Source organism: Octopus bimaculoides, chromosome 14 (assembly GCF_046866305.1).
Source record: "Octopus bimaculoides isolate indiv1 chromosome 14, ASM4686630v1, whole genome shotgun sequence".
Classification (NCBI taxonomy): domain Eukaryota; kingdom Metazoa; phylum Mollusca; class Cephalopoda; order Octopoda; family Octopodidae; genus Octopus; species Octopus bimaculoides.
This window is the reverse complement of record NC_142941.1, coordinates 13,492,397-13,511,705: the sequence shown is the minus strand read 5'-3', so window position 1 is coordinate 13,511,705 and position 19,309 is coordinate 13,492,397. Positions and strand designations below refer to the sequence as shown.

At 39.0% G+C, this 19,309-nt stretch overlaps 1 protein-coding gene across 2 annotated transcripts in view; it reads left to right on the top strand.

The window, feature by feature from the left end:
• Nucleotides 1-1,981: 1,981 nt before the first annotated feature.
• Nucleotides 1,982-19,309, top strand: part of LOC106877573 (trafficking protein particle complex subunit 12) — a 24,774-nt gene continuing 7,446 nt past the window's right edge. The window contains exons 1-9 of one of the 2 annotated variants that reach the window (XM_089362346.1): nt 1,982-2,122; nt 9,678-10,164; nt 11,288-11,611; nt 12,342-13,037; nt 13,614-13,730; nt 16,019-16,132; nt 16,573-16,711; nt 18,739-18,851; nt 19,275-19,309. The exon at nt 19,275-19,309 is cut by the window's right edge and continues 38 nt beyond it. In XM_089362346.1, coding sequence (XP_089218472.1) covers nt 9,685-10,164; nt 11,288-11,611; nt 12,342-13,037; nt 13,614-13,730; nt 16,019-16,132; nt 16,573-16,711; nt 18,739-18,851; nt 19,275-19,309 — 2,018 coding nt within the window. In that variant the 5' untranslated portion in view covers nt 1,982-2,122; nt 9,678-9,684. The remainder of the gene's footprint in view (nt 2,123-9,677; nt 10,165-11,287; nt 11,612-12,341; nt 13,038-13,613; nt 13,731-16,018; nt 16,133-16,572; nt 16,712-18,738; nt 18,852-19,274) is intronic. The other variant, XM_089362347.1, reaches the window with a different exon arrangement.

Below are 19,309 nucleotides of genomic sequence, written 5' to 3'. Positions count from 1 at the left end.
TAAAACTTATTAAACTTAATTAGTCCAGGAACTTTTTGATACCACATCGTATCTGTACGTATATCATCACCAATACTATCATCAGTGGAGGCGCAATGGCCCAGTGATTAGGGCAGCGGACTCGCGGTTTCGATACCTAGACCGGGCGTTGAGTGTTTATTGAACAAAAACACCTAAAAGCTCCATGAGGCTCCGGCAGGGGATGGTGGCGAACCCTGCTGTACTCTTTCACCCCAACTTTCTCTCGCTCTTACTGCCTGTTTCTGTTGTGCCTGTAATTCAAAGGGGCCAGCCTTGTCACACTGTGTCACGCTGAATATCCCTGAGAACTACGTTAAGGGTACACGTGTCTGTGGAGTGCTCAGCCACTTGCACGTTAATTTCACGAGCAGGCTGTTCCGTTGATCGGATCAATTGGAACCCTCGACTTCATAAGCGACGAAGTGCCAACAACAACCACTATCATCATTTAACGTCTGGGTTCCATGCTAACATGGGTGGACGGCACCACAAGAGCCAGCCAGGCGGAAGCCTGCACCAGGCTTCTGTGACTTTTGCACTGACAGGGTTACCAAGTACTTGCAAGACAACAAAACTTTTAAGAGAGGAGGTGATGATGAAATGGTTATTGTTATTTTTGGGGTTGTTTGTGTGTATTTTACTGGTAGTGTAATGATGGGTAACAACCAAGTATAATTATAAAAATAAGATAGGTTTTTTTAAGCAATGAATCGTGACGGGGGTATCTCAGAGTAGAAGAGGAATTAAAGTGGTCCATTGGTAGAAAAGGTTGGAAACCATTGCATCAGACAATATGTTGAAAAAGTGTGTAACATGAATAAAATTTTCTCTTGAATAAGAATGCACCAATTAGAAGAAAATTTCAGATTAATTACAAAAATTAACAAATGAAATGTTTTAAAAGTTAATCCAAGGTTTCTAATATTTCTGTTTTATTAAGATTATTTTCTCAGATGATTAAGCCATTCTCTTCAAAGTGAAACTTTTTATTTTGTGTGAAATATTGTATATTTTAGTAAGGGGTTATAATAATTATTGGTGGGGGCTAATGCAGTTCCACACTTCTCCTTGAAAAATGCATTTTTTGGAAAATTTTTCGAGTTTGCCCAAAAATCACGTTTTCGAAATTTATTAATTTTTAACTTCTTTTTCGAATTTTATTTTAATCCACGTAGATAAATACAGAGATTACGAATCTTGGAATTATCTTTTTAAATTTTAATTTTTCTTCAAGAAACACTCAATGCCCCTTCCTCCACCCCACCCTACCCTTTGCTTCCCCGCTTTCAAAAAACTAAAATCCTAGAATGTTTCACTTCCGTCTGATGTTTCACGCATGCGTAGAATTCTAATGAAATAGCAGACGTAAAAAATATCAGACCACCACCAGAATACCCGGCATGCTAGAAACAACAGCTAAATGACATTATTTCTGGAAAAAAACTTCCCCGCTTTCTAAAATGCTAAAAGTGAAACATTCGGAGGTGATGGGTGGAGGTTGGGGAAGGGGATTTGAGTATTTCTTTTTCCACTTCAGTGTTGGGTATAGGTGTTTTTCTCTTTTATTTTTTAATATATATTATGCTTTTAAATGCACGATTAAACTGACGTAAAGCCGGAAAATCGACTGAAATTGATGTTTATTTCATTATTCATTTTGCATTAATTTTAAAAAATTAATCGACGTAAAATTGAAAAAGATGTGACTTATACGTGCTTATACACATAAATTCGGTTCTAAGTTCATATCTCGTTGGTTAGGGTTAATCGGTAAATTTAATATCAATAATTGACTTAGAGGCAAATATTTTAACCTCCATTGTCATCGAAGATTGATTTTTGTACCAGATTTAAAAAAAAAAAGAGATGTTTTAGTTTAGTTAAATAAAAACGTGAAACCAAGAGAAAGGCTGGAGAGAGAGAGGGGGGAGAGATTTAGAGAGAGGGAGAGAGATTTAGTGAGAGAGAGAGAGAGGCATTTAGAAATAACTACAGCGGATGCGAACCGGTTGTTGGTAAAGTGTGTAATGTCGATTTGGAAGCTGTGTCGTCGTCAGTGATTCGTCTGCAAACTTCTCGTGGAATATTTACAATACAAAAGGTGAGAGATTATGTAAAAAAAAGTTTGCCTGAAAAAATATTTTCTTTGTATTTATTTTTGAAGTTAGTGAATGCAATTTTAAAATAATGATTTAACAAAAGAACTCGAAACAAGCAGAAGATAAACCTTTTAATTTTCGCCGGATTTTTTTTATTCCAAGTAAAAAATATAATGAAATTGGATGTGTGTTTAAACATGGGTAACAAGCTAAACTAGAATATGGTTTTCGCAAAGAAAAATGCATATATTCCTAAAAAATGACAAAACTACAGTGGTGCAGAAATATGTGAATTAGTGGTTAATGTCTATTTGCGGCCCACTATTCTAATCAAACTCCCCTATACAACCTAACATTTATAACTATATGTTGGAGAAGCAGGTTACTGTCAATCCCTATATATTTATGATTATAAATGATTTTACCGAAAAGGTTTTTTCATACTGAGCTACCCGGCAAAATTGTTAATTATTAATTTTATTACTAATTGACGATTCCCTGCCCTGCATATCTATATATATATATATATATATATATATATATATATATATACTTGCTTGAAGATTCTGTGCACCTACAGATGAAACTCAGAACAGCAAGAGACTACTAGCTGAACCCAAAATAAAATATATTATTAATCTCTATTGTGGTATTGAATACTCTTCTTGCCGATAGTTAACACTAAGCATATATATGTGTGTGTGTGTGCATATATATATGTGTATATATATATATATATGTGTGTGTGTATATATATATATATAGATATGTATGCATGTATATATATATATGTATATATGAACTTAGTATCACGTAGATATGGTTTGTTGTTAGAAGGCTGTGATAGTTTACAACCGTCTGCAGATTGTGGCTGAAATGTCAGAATTCGCAAATTCATATTTTGTTAAGGTCAGTTGACAACCGGAATAGATTGGATTATAAATTGACAGAAGTGGAAATAAATTGATGTAAAGATAGGCAGACATCAATAATTAGAACAGTGATTCTTACGGAGTGGGGAAAATGTGATGGAGAGGATTGAAAAGGGCGCAGCCAAATTACCATGTTTAATAATTTAAACTTGTCCAACACCATGACGAAGAAAGAATTAATATATTGACGTAAACTCTAATTTGTTGTCACCTTAACCCATTAATTAATAGGGGAAGAGGGTAAAAAAATGTCACTAATGTTTAGGGGTGGAGCCTTGACAGTTGTTAGACTGACAACCACTGCATTAGAGATTGCTTTTCCTGTTGATATCCGGTTTTCCGTGAAGATTCACCTTGCCAGACATTTCGGCAATCAGCTTGCAAGTTAGCTGTGAAAGTCAGTCACTGGTCATCGATATTGAACTCTTCTCAATCAGTCGTGTCTTAACCCTAATATTGTTTTCTTTTGCTCTCGATATTATGCAGAGCTGTCACAGAAAATAATAAATCACACACACACACATACACACACACACACACATATATATATATATATATATATATATATATATATATATATATATATATACGTATGTGTGTTCATATATATAGGCGGAGGTAAAGAACACTGTAACAAGAACCCTAACACACCGAACCAGTGTGTGTGTGTTTATTACTGGCATAATGCCTCTCCCAAGGTTTAATAGTATACCTATTATACGTATATGTATATTATATATATATTATATACAAGTATCTATATTATATATATATATAATATGTATATATATATATTATAATGTGGAGGTGCAATGGCCCAGTCGTTAGGGCAGCGGACTTGCGGTCATAGTTTCGCAGTTTCGATTCCCAGACCGGGCGTTGTGAGTGTTTAATTTCCGAAAACACCTAAAAGCTCCACGAGCTGCTGTACTCTTCCACCACAACTTTCTCTCGCTCTTTCTTCCTGTTTCTGTTGTGCCTGTAATTCAAAGGGTCAGCCTTGTCACACTGTGTCACGCTGAATATCCCCTTGAACTACGGTAAGGGTACACGTGTCTGTGGAGTGCTCAACCACTTGCACGTTAATTTCACGAGCAGGCTGTTCCGTTGATCAGATCGACTGGAACCCCCGACACCGTAACCGACCGAGTGCCACCATATATTATAATATATATATAATATATAATACGTATATATATATTGCATATATATATATATATATATATATTATACAGGTACTACTAAGCAGTCGCGCGTCCGCGCTAGCTAGTCGTGACTGGTCGATCCTAACCCTATTCCTAACACGTATTCATTTGCACACGCGGGTTAGGGTTAGGATCGACCACTCAAGACTAGCTAGCACGGACGCGCGACTGCGTGTTCGCGCAGCTTTAGTAGTACCTATTATACATACATATATATATATATAATATGTATATATATTATATGTTGATACAAACTTTCTGTTTTAAAATCATAATTAAAACCTTCCATCGAAATTTCATGTTAGTTTCCAAATCAGGCATTTTTATTAAATTCTTCATTATTTTCAGACTTAATTGGAATAAAGAAAGTGTATTTCAGCAGAAATATGGTAAGAAAAGGATTAAGACGAGACACCATAGATCTTAATTGCACACACACACACACACATCTAGAAAAATTGATACACACTGAGCACAAGGGAACTTCCACAGTCACTTGACCTGCTAGAAATAGTAACCAAATCACACGATCATAGAAAGTGGAGGATATATTAAATAATCCTTTGCTGCTTATCTCCTTGCATAAAGTTACCCCATCTCCAGTTCGTAGTCTTACAAACTTCTCGATGGCCTCACTAGTGCTTGTGGCACGAAAAAAGAAAAGATGCACCCACTTTACTTTGCAAAGTGGGTGGCACTAGTAAGAATATTCAGCTGCAGAAACCATGCGGAAGCAGACACTGAAGCATGATACAGTTTTGGGGTTCATGGCATCTTGTGAAGCTGTCCAACCGATACCAGTATGGAACATGGATGTCAAATGATGATGATTATAATGATGCCTCTAAAAACATGGTCTAGTCATGGCTGGAATATTTTTAGACCTGGGGCTAATTAACATCAGTAATTAGATATACATATCCTGTGGACTGGTCTTGGTTCTCAAAAGATGAAACAGGCTCCTGCTAGGGGTTAGGAGAGGCCAAAAACAACAGCATGTAGCTAATGGGTTCTATTGATTTAAGAAGAAAAGGAACTGATTTCTTAGTTTAGTGAGTGCAGACAGGAATTTAAGTGGCTGCTTGTAGCTAAGCTCAATTCTCTAGATCTTGTCAACAAGATGTTATATGAAACTGGGGGATCCCAACTGGACTGATATCACAGTTTGAATTAACTAACACAAGTGTCATAGAATTGGCTTCTAATCTGAGCCGAAAAGTAAAACTTAATGGTAAAATTTTAAAGCATAAACACAAATAACATCCATCCATCTACTCCACCCACTGTTTGTGGGAGGATTGTGGAGATAGAGTCCTCAGGCACATCCTGCATCAGGTCTTGTTAGAAGCAACCTCTATTAGACCTAACATGAAATATATGGCCTTATGCCAAGTTTAATTGTTAGTTTATGAACTAAGTGCCTATGAGGTTTGTGTTATGGCACATCGTAACACATAGAGAAATACTCCAAAGCTTATATGCAGAGGCACAGGTGTGACTGTGTGGTAAGAAGTTTGCTTCCCAATCACATGGTTCTGGATTCAATCCCACTGTGTTGCACCTTGGGTTAGCATCTTCTACTATAGTTCCAGGCTGACCAAAGCCATCTAAGTGGAATTGGTAGATGGAAACTGTGTGTGTGTGTATATACACACACATATAAATATACAAGTATGTGTGTATTTCTATCTCCTTGTTCTGCCATCATGTGTTAGCTGTAAAATAATTGTCATTGTTATACAAGCAGTGTCATTCGTTACCAACATTCTGTGAGAACACTTGTGGCTGGGGGGAAATATTATCTTCCTTGGAAACAGGTGAGAGTTGGTGACAGGAAGGAAACTTACAAAGACAGTTTACCTAAAAAAAAAACTCCATCTGACCAATGTTAAAATGATGTTGATTCTCTTTCTCTCTGCAACCATGCGTATCACCTTTCCTTAATCAGAAAACAACCCTGTAACAAATAGCTTTGCATGCAGCTTCCTGTAATAGATGTTTTAGTACACTATACTTGTAAGTAGTATCTCCCTATCTTGAATGTGTTATAGTTAGTACATGTAGGCAGTTCCCTTTTAGTCTTGTGCTGTATATATGCTGTTTTCTCATTTTATATAGCTGATTTCAGTGTATATAGTTCTGTGTTGAGGAGACTGTTTGTGTATGTTAGTGTGGCTGTTTGGTAAGAAGTTTGCTTAATGTACACAGGCATGGTCGTGTGGTTAAGGAACTTGCATTGCAACCATGTGGTGTTTCAGGTTCAGTCCCCCCGTGCAATGCCTTGGACAAGTGTCTTCTACTATAGTTCTGGCTGACCAATGTCTTGCAAGTGAATTTGGTTAACAAACTATGTAGAAGCCATCATACATACACATAACAGATTTGTTCCTCACTCTCTTCTAAATGTGAGTAGCCATGTAGCTCCTATACAACAAGCACTTGCTCTGAGAAACCCCGCTTCTCTCATACCCCTCCTTTCAGGTTTTGTAGATTTGTTAGCCATGTGGTGACCTCACTAGTGCCAGCAGCACAAGAAAAACACCCAATACACACTATACTAAGCATTAGGAAGGGTATCCAACCATAGTATCCATGTCAAAGTGGACACTGGAGCACAATGCAGTCCTTAGTCCCATTGGATCCTCTCAAACTGCCCATGTTCCATGCTAGCTTGGAACATGAATGTTAAATGATGATAATAGATATGTGTATGTGTGTGTCTGACTCTGTGTTTGTCCCACCCACCATGTGACAACTGGTATTGCTTTTTTTTTCATTTATGTTTCTCTAACTTAGCAGTTTGGCAAAAGATGCTGATAAAATAAGTACAAGACATTAAAAAATAAATACAGAGGTACAAGGATTGATTTGTTCAACTAAACAGTCCAAGGTGGTGCTCCAGCATGGCTGCAGTCAAATGACTGAAACAAATTAAAAATAAAAGATTAATAATATCCATCTTTTGCATGTGTGTGTGTGTAACTGGACCATGTAATTTCCAATTGTGTAAATATAGCAAAAAAAAAAAAACCCTAATAAGGTTACTCCACTCTCAATTATAATATTGGTTCTAATGGTTTGTACAATTATCATCATGATTATCAGTCTAACACCTGTTACTTTACTTTTCAGCATACTCCACCACATTTACACTCGCACACATTAAATCAAGTGTGATTCTTATATAAATATTAACTAGTATACAAACACATGTTGACATAAGTATATATATGCCTATACAAACCTGTGCATGTGTGTATATATATATATATATATATGTGTGTGTGTGTGTGTATATATATATATATATATATACATATATATATATATATATATATATATACATACACACACACACACACACACACACACACACACACACACACAAGCTTGTGTGTGTGTGTGTGTGTGTGCACACATATATATAACCATTGAAATACAATCCCACCATCATTATTATTACTGTTTTAATACCTGTTGGCATTTGTTACATTTCGGTGCTGTCATTTCTTCTCTCATACAACCTGCCATCCTCAGGTTAGACAGAGCTAGTTTTTGTTATGTTTTCCATTAATGTAGCTACCTTCCATCAGCGTTTTGTTTTTCTCTCTTCATGTCCATGCTTGTCAGAATGCCATTGTATACATAAATGTTTAGCACAGTTGTGTTCAGTCTTTCTTGTAGGTTAACAAGACCACTCATCTAAGGAACTTGTACACTTGCTCTAACCACTGTAGAAATAAGATGGCTAAGTGGATAGGATTTTGGCCTACCAACCTATTGATCTTGAGTTCTATCCTACTGTTGAATTCTGTTGTAAATTTGAGCATGGCTTAGTGGTTAGGGTGTTGAACTCATGATCATAAGATTGTGGTTTCAATTCCTGGACTGGGTGAGCAAAACACTTCATTTCATGTTGCTCCAGTTCACTCAGCTGATAAAAATGAATAATCCTGTGATGGATTGGGGTCCCATTCAGGGAGGAATATATATGCCAGAGAAATCTAGAATCTAGCCCTATGCTCCTCAAAGGAATAATGTGGACTAACCAACACTTAATCGTTTGTGTTGCAGTTCCCCTAGTTGTTGCAAACAAATACTAAATTATCTGGGATAGATTGGTGTTCTATCCAAGAGAAAACATATTATCCATTTAATGCCATGAAATTGGATTTGAGGACTGGCCCTCAGGATACATCTACATTTTACATTACTTCAATCACTGCTGATCCTCTGCATTCAGAGTGTATGTTGTATTGTGATACAGTAACAATGTTTGCAAAGCAAGCTTCTTAACCTCATAGTCATGCCTGCACCAGTGGAGGCGCAATGGCCCAGTGGTTAGGGCAGCGGACTCGCGGTCATAATATCGCGGTTTCGATTCCTAGACCGGGCGTTGTGAGTGTTTATTGAGCGAAAACACCTAAAGCTCGACGAGGCTCCGGCAGGGGATGGTGGCGAACCCTGCTGTATACTCTTCCACCACAACTTTCTCTCACTCTTTCTTCCTGTTTCTGTTGTGCCTGTAATTCAAAGGGTCAGCCTTGTCACACTGTGTCACGCTGAATATCCCCTTGAACTACGTTAAGGGTACACGTGTCTGTGGAGTGTTCAGCCACTTGCACGTTAATTTCACGAGCAGGCTGTTCCGTTGATTAGATCAACTGGAATCCTCGACGTCGTAAGCGACGGAGTGTCAACAACATGCCTGCACCTAATCCTGAACAAAAATAATGGCCATGACTGGAACGCCTTTGATCACAGGTCTTCTTGATCAAGGCTGACCTGAAATTAAACAGCAGCTTCTACTGAACCTGACTTGTATTTACATTATATCTGACGTGTCATTATAGATGGCAGTGAGCCGGCAGAATCGTTTGCATGCCAAGCAAAGTGCATAGCGGCATTTCATTTGTCTTAACACTCTGAGTTCAAATTCTGCTGTGGCTGACTTTGCCTTTCATCCTTTTGAGGTTGATAAAATAACGTATCTGTTGAGTACTGGGATTGATGTAATTGGCTTATTGCTACCCTTGAAATTACTGGTCTTATTTTCAAAATTTGAAACCATTATAGATGGATTAAAGATGGTAAGCTGGCAAAATCATTAGCCAGTCAGACATGATCTTTAGCGACATTTTTATACAATCTTTAGATTCTGAGTTCAAAATTCGTCAAAGTTAACTTTACTATTCATCCTTTTGGGGTCAATAAAATACGTACCATTTGAGCTCTGGGGTTGCTATAATCAACTCGCCCCCTTACCCAAGTTGAAGGTTTTGTGCCTATTTTTGAAACAATCATTATACATAGATAAACTCCCTTACTCTGTGTGTGTGTGTGTTGGTGGATAGTAGTTACACTGTGTTTGAGTCTATTTATGAAATGTGTTTCTCTCTTTCTTTTCTTTTCTACATAAGCATCACCATGGACCAGTCTGTGTGTCTGGATGATGACGACGACGATATCATCTCCGATATCGTTAACACTGCTCATCTCAACATTGACCAGGATCCTTTGAGCTCCACACTAGTCCACTCACCTACCACCGATACACTGGACTCTGTGATGCTGGAGCCTTCTCCTTCCGAAGACGGCAGCGAGGAGCAGGATGGAGAGGAGCTGGCAAAAAGCACATCAGTAAGTCCAATCCCCGACGATACTTCATTGCAAGATCTTGAAAGTGATGCTGTAGAAGCAGCAGCAGCAGCAGCAACGACAACGGCAACAGCAGCAGCAGCGGATGATGTAGTAGAGGTGACACCTGCTGTTGATGATGAAGAAGTGATCCCCCAAGTGGAGCCACAAGACCAACAGGATATAATGATAACGATAACTTCACCCACCACATTGGATACTGCAGCAGCATCATCAAGTGAAGATGAAAAGAAGTCACCAGGAGAAGAGGTAGCTAGCATTTATTTCACTCTCTTTTTTTTTTTTTTTTTAATCAGGTGGAAAAAATTTGCTTCCCAAACCACATGGTTCTGAGTTCAGTACCACTGTGTCATACCTTGAGCAAGTGTTTTCTACTTTAGCCTGGGCAAATTAAAGCTTTGTGAGCAGATTTGGTTGACCGAAACGGAAAGAAGCTTATTGTATATAATTTGTGTGTGGGGGTATGTTTGTGTCCCCTTGTCTTGACATTGCTTGATAGTTGTAAATGAATCTCCCTATCAAATAAACAGTGTCGTTCATTTCTAATATTCTGGAAAAAAACTTGTCTGGTCATGGGAAAATATTACTTTTCTTGGAAACTGGTGAGGGTTGGCAACAGGAAAGGCATCTGGCTGTAGGAAATCTGCTTCAATTAATTCTGTCCAAACCATGCAAGCATGGAAAAGTGGACATTAAAATGATGACAGTAAATGATGTGTTGAATTAGAGTAAAGTCTTATTAATAAACCTATTAGGACTGTTACATCCCTTGTATATTTTTAGTATGACATCATAGGATTAGTGTGAGAGTCTGAAGATAGTGAGTTTGTACATAAAACAGATATAATATTTAGGCCAGCTATAGCTAGTTTAAGTGGAGGCGCAATGGCCCAGTGGTTAGGGCAGCGGACTCGCGGTCATAGGATCGCGGTTTCGATTCCCAGACCGAGCATTGTGAGTGTTTATTGAGCAAAAACACCTAAAGCTCCACGAGGCTCCGGCAGGGGATGGTGGCGAACCCTGCTGTACTCTTTCACCACAACTTTCTCTCACTCTTTTTCCTGTTTCTGTTGTGCCTGTAATTCAAAGGGTCAGCCTTGTCACACTGAATATCCCCGAGAACTACGTTAAGGGCAGACGTATCTGTGGAGTGCTCAGCCACTTGCACGTTAATTTCACAAGCAGGCTGTTCCATTGATTGGATCAACTGGAACCCTCGACGTCGTAAGCGACAGGGAGCCAACAACAGCTAGTTTAAATGCTAAAAGTTTAATCTAGTGTGCCAATTGAAAACAGAAAATGTTTAAATGTCTCTGACTGTCCTCTCTTGTGCTTTCTGCCACTGTTATCCATCCTTCTCTCGTCCCTTCAGAGTCCTACAGAGTTTCATATTCCAGACAATGAAGACAGTGCAGATCTTCCTGAGCAAGCAGCCAGTGAGGGGACAGCTGAAGTGGATGAGAGCTGCTTGAACCAGCCATCAATCAGCAGCTATTTTGCAGCACCGCCAGTGTCCAGCAACGACTCAGCCGAGAACTTTTTTGATAACCTAACAATTGATACAAAGCCACCACTGACTTCACCAATACCACCAGCACTGGATTCACTCACACTGGAACAGGCAGAGAACTGCAAAGAGGTAGTTCAGTCACAGAGCACAGACATTTTACCGACATCCCCTAGAAATTTTGCACAGGTTGGTAGATACTCCTGTATGTAGACATATTTGCATGACAGAATATATGGAACTGTTGGGCTTTTTTTGGTTTATGCACATTTATTTGTCACTTGTCAAGTCTCTTGCCTTACAATTCTTAAAATATTTATTTTTTCTCTAGAGTGATCAGAATGTAGCAACAGGTAAAATACCACTAAGCATTTTCACCCAGCGTGCTAACAATTCTGCCACGCCAGGCAAAATGCTTAGCGGTATTTTGTCTGTCGCTACGTTCCGAGTTCAAATTCCTTTCAAGGTCAATAAATTAAGTACCAGTGAAACACTGGAATCAATGTGATTGACTCACCCGCTCCCCTCAAATTTCAGGCCTTGTGCCTTTAGTAGAAAGGATTATTATTATTATTATTATTATTAAGGCTGCAAGCTAGCAGAATCATTAGTGGCATTTTGTCCATCTTTATGTTGAGGTCATCTTTGCCTTTCAACATTTCAGGGTTGATAAAATAAGTACCAGTTGAGCACTGGAGTTGATTACATCAACTTATTCCCTTCCCTGAAATTGCTGGCCTTGTGCCGAAATTTGAAACCATTATTATTAAGGCAGTGAGCTAGCAGAATTGTTAGTGTTAGAAAAAAAGAGTTGCTGGTCTTGTGCCTAAATTAGAAACTACTACTATTACTACTACTACTACCACTACTACTACTACCACTACTACCATCACTACTACTACTGTTGTTTCTCTAATAGGTACACCAAGAACCTGAAAGTGTCACATTTGAAGGAACCGAATCTGTTCTTGAAGAAAACTGCAATGCACAAGAAAAGGAAGATTTTCTTTTAGATGATGAAGAATTTGAATCATTCACTGCAGAAGAAAGCCAGATTGGATTTGAACTCGGTTTGACCAGCTCTCCAAAACAAGTACTACCAGAAAATTATTCACACAGCACCGATCACACTCCCCATGAAAGAGAACGCCATGTTTCTTCGTCTTCTAGTAAAACGCCACTATCATCAGAGGTTGTCAGGGAGAACAGTATGAACCAGTTCTTCTCTGAAGTATCACCCTCACTGGCTGAAGAGCCGGACGTGCCACTATCACCCGCAGTCAACACATCACCCGCAGTACCGAAACTAGTTGCTACCGAGAATGTCATTGTTCAGGCTGCAGTCTCCAGTCATGGTACACCTGTCCATCAAAGCCAACACATCTCATCCGCTGGACTTTCGTCGGTACCTTTCCAACAGTTCATCGAAGACGTCAACACAGACGACCTCTTCACGATGGGTCTTGACATGAGCGATTCTGACCGACGGCATGACGCTTGGGTCCCTGTAGAGTCAACACAGAAGATGCTCAATGAGGTTGCTTCAGCACAAGAAAAACCTGAATACTCTTCAGAAATGCTCTCTACTCCAGGCATCACAGTTGAAGAAGCACAAGTAAGGCTCTTGTACATCGCTTTAATTGTTATATGTATGTGTGTATCTGTGTTTGAGTGCTGTACCTATTAATGTTACATTTTGTTTTATGTGTGTGTGTATATCTCTAATAACAGTAATGTGTATATTGTGCCTAGTCATGTATGTGTGTGTATACTGTGCCTAATAATGTGTGTGTGTGTGTGTGTGTGTGTGTAGTGTCTAGTAATATGTGCATGTATGCGTATAGGTATATGTGTGAAGCTTTGTGTCTGCTGAACCTAGTAAAGTTATTGTGTAAAGTCCGTGTGTATGTATGCGTATCTGTGTGCAGGTGCTGTACCTTGTAGTGTGTCTATGTTTGTCAGTCTTTGTATATATGTGTATACAACCATAAATATATTTAAACACATTCACAAACCCACCCCGCTCCAAAAAACCTTCATGTTCTTAAACGACTTGGGATCCAGTTTGGTCATGCAAGATAGAGACTCATTAAAGGATATTGATTAAAAAATAATTTATATTATAATAGAGTTGATGATGATAATGATTAATAAACAATATTACTTTCTTTTTTTTTTTTTTCTTTTGTAGCCTGATCCCATTCAAGAGATGTTACGGAAATTCATGGGAGATGATGAAGCTGATCTCAGGCAAACAATGTCGGCTGATGCTGTCTCCCAGGATACTGATGGCCTGTGTAAACTTGTGGTATGTATTGTACTATATATCATCATCATCATACATCTGTTTTCCATGCTGGCATGAGTTGGACGGTTTGATAGGTGTTGACCAGCAGAAGGGCTGTTCAGGCTCCCTGTCTGTTTTGACATGTTTTCTACAGCTCAATGCCCTTCCTAATGCCAACCACTTTACAGAGTGTGCTGGTACTTTCACACAACACCAGCACAGGTGCTTTTTATGTGGCACCAGCGCCTATGAACCTGCAAGATTAGGGATGCTTATCTGGAGGGGGTTGCAAGGGGTGAGCCTGTATGCAGGGACAACCATGCTTTTACTTAGCTTGACATGTCTTTTCAAGCACAGCAAACCGCCAGGTGTCTTGGTCCCTTGTGATCCCTTCTGTGAGTCCCAATGTCTGTAGATCTTTTCTCACCACTTCGTCCCACATCTTACATATATATATATATATATATATATAAATGAAAAGAAAATGGAAATTTACAATTGACATATTTTAATTTATTAACATATTTTAATTTATTAACATAATATAATATAATGTATGAGAGGATGAAAGGCAAAGTCGACCTTGGCGGAATTTGAACTCGGAACATAAAGACAGACGAAATATCGCTAAGCATTTCGTCCGGTGTGCTAACGCTTCTGCCAGTTATCAGTGTGTATAGTTGGTGGATATAAGATGTTTTGGCATAGCTGTCTTGGCCCCTCCTATTTGGCATTACTGACTCAACTCTGACTTATTTGACGTCAAATATTTTAATATTTCTCTCATTCTCTTCTTCCCCCTTTTCCTCTCTTTGTTTATTTATTACTTATTAAGGTTCTCTACAGATATTCTATAGAAATTATCGCCAGCACTGATTTTTGTTATGACGTTTTGTATCCGAAATGTCAGAGGTAAAAAAACGATGAGATTGAAGCTGGAAAAAGGGTAATGGGCATATATGCCATATTTTGGGAGTTTTTGCCCCTTCATCAGCACCAATCTAACCCCTTTATGTTTATGTATGTGAGCATATTTTTCTTTAAGTGAATGAGGAGAGGGAAAGTGTTTGTGCTAGTTGGGTTCATGCTGTGCTTGAGAAGGAAGAACCATCAAGCTGAGTGAAATTGCAGTCGTGGAAGATACTGGTGTCATGCAACTGGCACCCGTGCTGGTGGCACATAAAAGTACCCATTGTACTCTCGGAGTGATTGGCATGTTAGGAAGGGCATCTGGCTGTAGAAACCATGCTAAATCAGATTGGAATCTGGTGCAGCCCCTCAGCTTACCAGCCCTGGTCAAACTGTCTAACTCAGGGGTTTTCAAACTTTTTGACTTGCGAACCCCTTTATATTTCAGGCTTTACCTTAGGGACCCCCTTATAAACGCTTATGAAATGTATACATAAATATTTGCTTAAAATAACATATATTTTTACATTTATTTATTTAACAGTATTTAACAAATAGGTTTATTGTCTATTAAAAGATTTCGATTAAAAAACATATATAAAATCAAATTGCCCATAAAAAGTATTTGCTGTCCACGGATCCCCTGTCTTGTCCTTGCGGACCCCCTGTGGTACGCGGACCACAGTTTGAAAACCTCTGGTCTAACTCATGCCAGCATAAACAGCAGAAGTAAAATGATGATGATGACGTTTTCCTTCCCCCCCCCCCCCAACTTTCCTGCTCTCTCCTTCTCTCTCTCTTGTTCTCCCTTGCTCTTGCTCTCCCTCACTCTCACACTCCCTCTCAGTTACTCTCCATCACTCTTGCTCAGTCTCCCTCTCACTCGCTCTCCTTCTCCCTTGTTCTCTCTCTCACTTGCTCACCCATGGCCTCCCTCTTGCTCTCCCTCTCCCACCCTTGCTCACCCTCGCCCTTGCTCATCCTTGCCCTTACTCACCCTTGCCCTTCCTATCCCCCTCCTTCCCTCTCCCCCTTCCATTCTGTCTGTATAACTCTGTACATGCATGTGTATGTGTGTGTGTTTGCCTCAAGTGCCAGAAAGTACTGGTGCCGAAACCTGTTCAGTCGTGTCAAATCACCAGCGCCCAAACAGCCATGCCCTATCATCTCATTTTGGTATTTGAAGATAACCTGTCTTTGTAACCTACAAAACTGTGGCATGTACAGTAAAAACAAAACAAGACTAAGGAAACCCACCCTTCTCACCTCGGTCAAACCAATGAGGGTAAGGATGAAGGTGGTGACAATCATGATGTCACTAATTGTAGTGATGAGGATGATAGAGGCTGTTATTTTTGCTTTGTTCAAATCCTATGTTTTGTTTCTTTTCTTTTGTACAGAAGAACGAATGCTTCCGCGCTGCTGTTGAAATGACTGGGAGGCTTTTGGTCGCTGCCAAACAAGGTCCTGATAATATTGGGCAGGTCACACTGCACACACCTCACACTTTACAGGTAGGTCACTTTGGGTCTTGTGCTAAAGACATTAGTAGAGATTCCATGCAGTTCACATCAGTCACAAGAAAATTTTTGGGCAGGTCTAACAGCAAACATTTGCCTCACCAAACTCCATCCGACCCATGCAAGCATGGGAAAGTGGATGTTAAAACAATGATAATGATGGTTTCTGCTTTTCTATGTCTTTCATAATTATTCCAAATTCTTCTATTGTTTCTTCAGTTTTTCATCCCAGTTTTTTTTATCAAATATTTTTCCTTTCTTTCCAGTTTTTCCCCTTAAATTTCTTCAATTTATTTTTCTCTTTTTATAATCTGTTTTTTTTTTTCTTAATTAATCTTTCCACTAAAGTTTTTTTCTCCCTTCACTTTTTCGTCTCAAATCAACAATTATCTTCAATTAATTTTTCCATTTTCCTTTTACATTTTAATCACCAGATTTGGTTTTGCAGAATTGCATTGTTGTTAAAGCTACGGCTTTACACAGTTGCTCATTCTGAACTGCAGAACTTCAAGAACCTCGACACCCCCGATCTCTACTATCAATACTACACTGTAAATTATCCTGGACGAAAGGGTAATTAAGTCTCTACTTTTGAGTTTCTCTTCTTTTCTTTCTTCCAATCACACAGAGACTCAGTCATGTGGCATACCCTTGCTAGTATAGCTTGGAAATATCTTCCAGTTGTCTGAACACGATTTTATCTTGACAACATTCAAGCGAGATCGTTGCCAGTACTGCCGAACTGGCTCCTGTGCAGGTGGCACGTAAAATACACCATTTTGAGCGTGGCCGTTGCCAGTACCGCCTGACTGGCCTTTGTGCCGGTGGCACGTAAAAGCACCTACTACACTCTCGGAGTGGTTGGCGTTAGGAAGGGCATCCAGCTGTAGAAACTCTGCCAAATCAGATTGGAGCCTGGTGTAGCCATCTGGTTTCACCAGTCCTCAGTCAAATCGTCCAACCCATGCTAGCATGGAAAGCGGACGTTAAACGACGATGATGATGATGATTCAAAGGTCTTTTATGTGTTGATGTCTCTTCTAATTCTCTTTGCTTCCATAAAAATACTGCTATTCTTAATGTATTTTCTGGCATACAGTTGATGTAAACATGAAGTGTAACCATCCAAACTTCATTTCTATCTTTCCAAATTCCATTTCACTTGGAATTTTTGGTTGAGCTACTGAATTTTGGAGAATTTGATTTGTATGCCAGAAAATACAGTATCGTCAACTCCTTGTTGTTGTGTTTTAGAGTTGAGTTTAATAAGATCAGCTTTACAGTTATGTCATATGTTTAGGTAGGTTGTTGGTTTAGAGTAGCAAGCCAAAGCAAGAAAGAATGGTTGTGAAATGGGAATGAAATACTGAGAAACCATATTCATGAGTAATGGAAAGCAGAAGGCTGAATTGGATGCTAGAAGTGCAGGTACTGGCATAGTAATATGCCAATTCCAGTATTTGGTCCTTAGAAAGGAAGGCAGACTTGCTGTTTAATTCAGTTTTCATGCCTATCATCACCTATGGTCATAAATGATGGATAATGACTAAAAGACTACAGTAAAAAGTACAAGTGGTTGAAATGGGTTTCCTCTGAAGGATCTCTGGAATAATGTTCTTTGACAGGGTAAGTCAGAGATCAGTGAATCTCTCCAGATCAAGCCACTATTTCTCCATATTCAGAGGTCACAGCTCTGATACTAACAGACATGTGACTAGAGTGTGACAGGGAAGAATCACAGTACAGATTCTTGAAGCTGAAGCAACTGGTAGGAGACATAGGGGTAGACCAAGAATGAGATGATTGGATAATACCATAGTCCCAGTCAGTTACACTAGGGAATCTAGCAGGAAAGTGTAATGACAATGGCTTCTGATAGGACCTTATGGAAGGGGTGCCTGAGAACTCTACTTCAACAACCCTTCCAGGAATAGTGGATGGAGAAGATGAATGGATATTAGGGAGGCTTTGGGAGGGAACTTTGTGTGGATAGCAAGGTGGTGATGTAGTAACTGATATTGACAAGTTCTGGCAGCACAAGCATTCTATCTGTGACCATTTTGACCTTTTATGGGTATGCAGAAGGATTAAGGCGGTGAGCTGGCAGAAACGTTAGCACGCCGGGCGAAATGCTTTTAGCGGTATTTCATCTGCCGTGACGTTCTGAGTTCAAATTCTGCCGAGGTCGACCTCGCCTTTCATCCTTTCGGGGGTCGATTAAATAAGTACCAGTTACGCCCTGGGGGTTAATATAATAGACTTAATCCATTTGTCCCCTCTGTGTGTAGCCCCTTGTGGGCAGTAAAGAAATAAGAAGTACATTATCTAATATATCCTTTATCTGAGATGGTGGGTTCCAGAATTGTTAGTATGCTGGATGAAATGCTTAGCAGTATTCCACCTATCGCTATGTTCTGAGTTCAAATTCTGCCAAAGTTGACTTTGCCTTTCATCCTTTCAGGGTCAATAAATTAAGTACCTAAGGAACATTGGAGTTGATGTAATCAACTATGCCCTCCCCCAAAATTTCAGGCCTTGTACCTATAGTAGAAAGGATTATTATTATCATTATTATTGTTATTATTATTATTGTATTTCAGGTTCTATGGTCCCATTTGGTCTTCGTCTTTTGGATGCTCAGCTTCCATTTTACCTTGGACACAACAAAGATGCTGTAGACAAATTGTATTATATTCTTTCTGTTGTGCAACAGGTGAGGGCAGTTACATTGTATTGTTGTGTATGCGTGTTGAGTGGGATGTAAATAAAACAACACCAGTTGTCAAGTGGTGCGAGCATAAACACAAAAAACATACACACATGTACATACATACATACATACATACATGCATATATGTGTGTGTGTGTGAGAAGGCTTCCTCACACTTTTCATCTACCAAATTCCTTCACAAGCTATTGGTCAGCCCAGTGCTAAAATAGAAGATGCTTGTTTAGTGGGACTGAACCTGAAACCCATGTGGTTACAAAGTGAGTTTTTTAACTACACAGCCATGCCGGTGCCTATACATAATCAAATGAAAATTTCGTATGAATGATGTTATTAGGATGTTAAGTAGTTTGTTTAAATTGGTTTAACATATTTATATTACATCTGTATTACATCTGTCTATCACAGATCATTTCAAATCTTGAAAGTGGTTTATCAGAAGA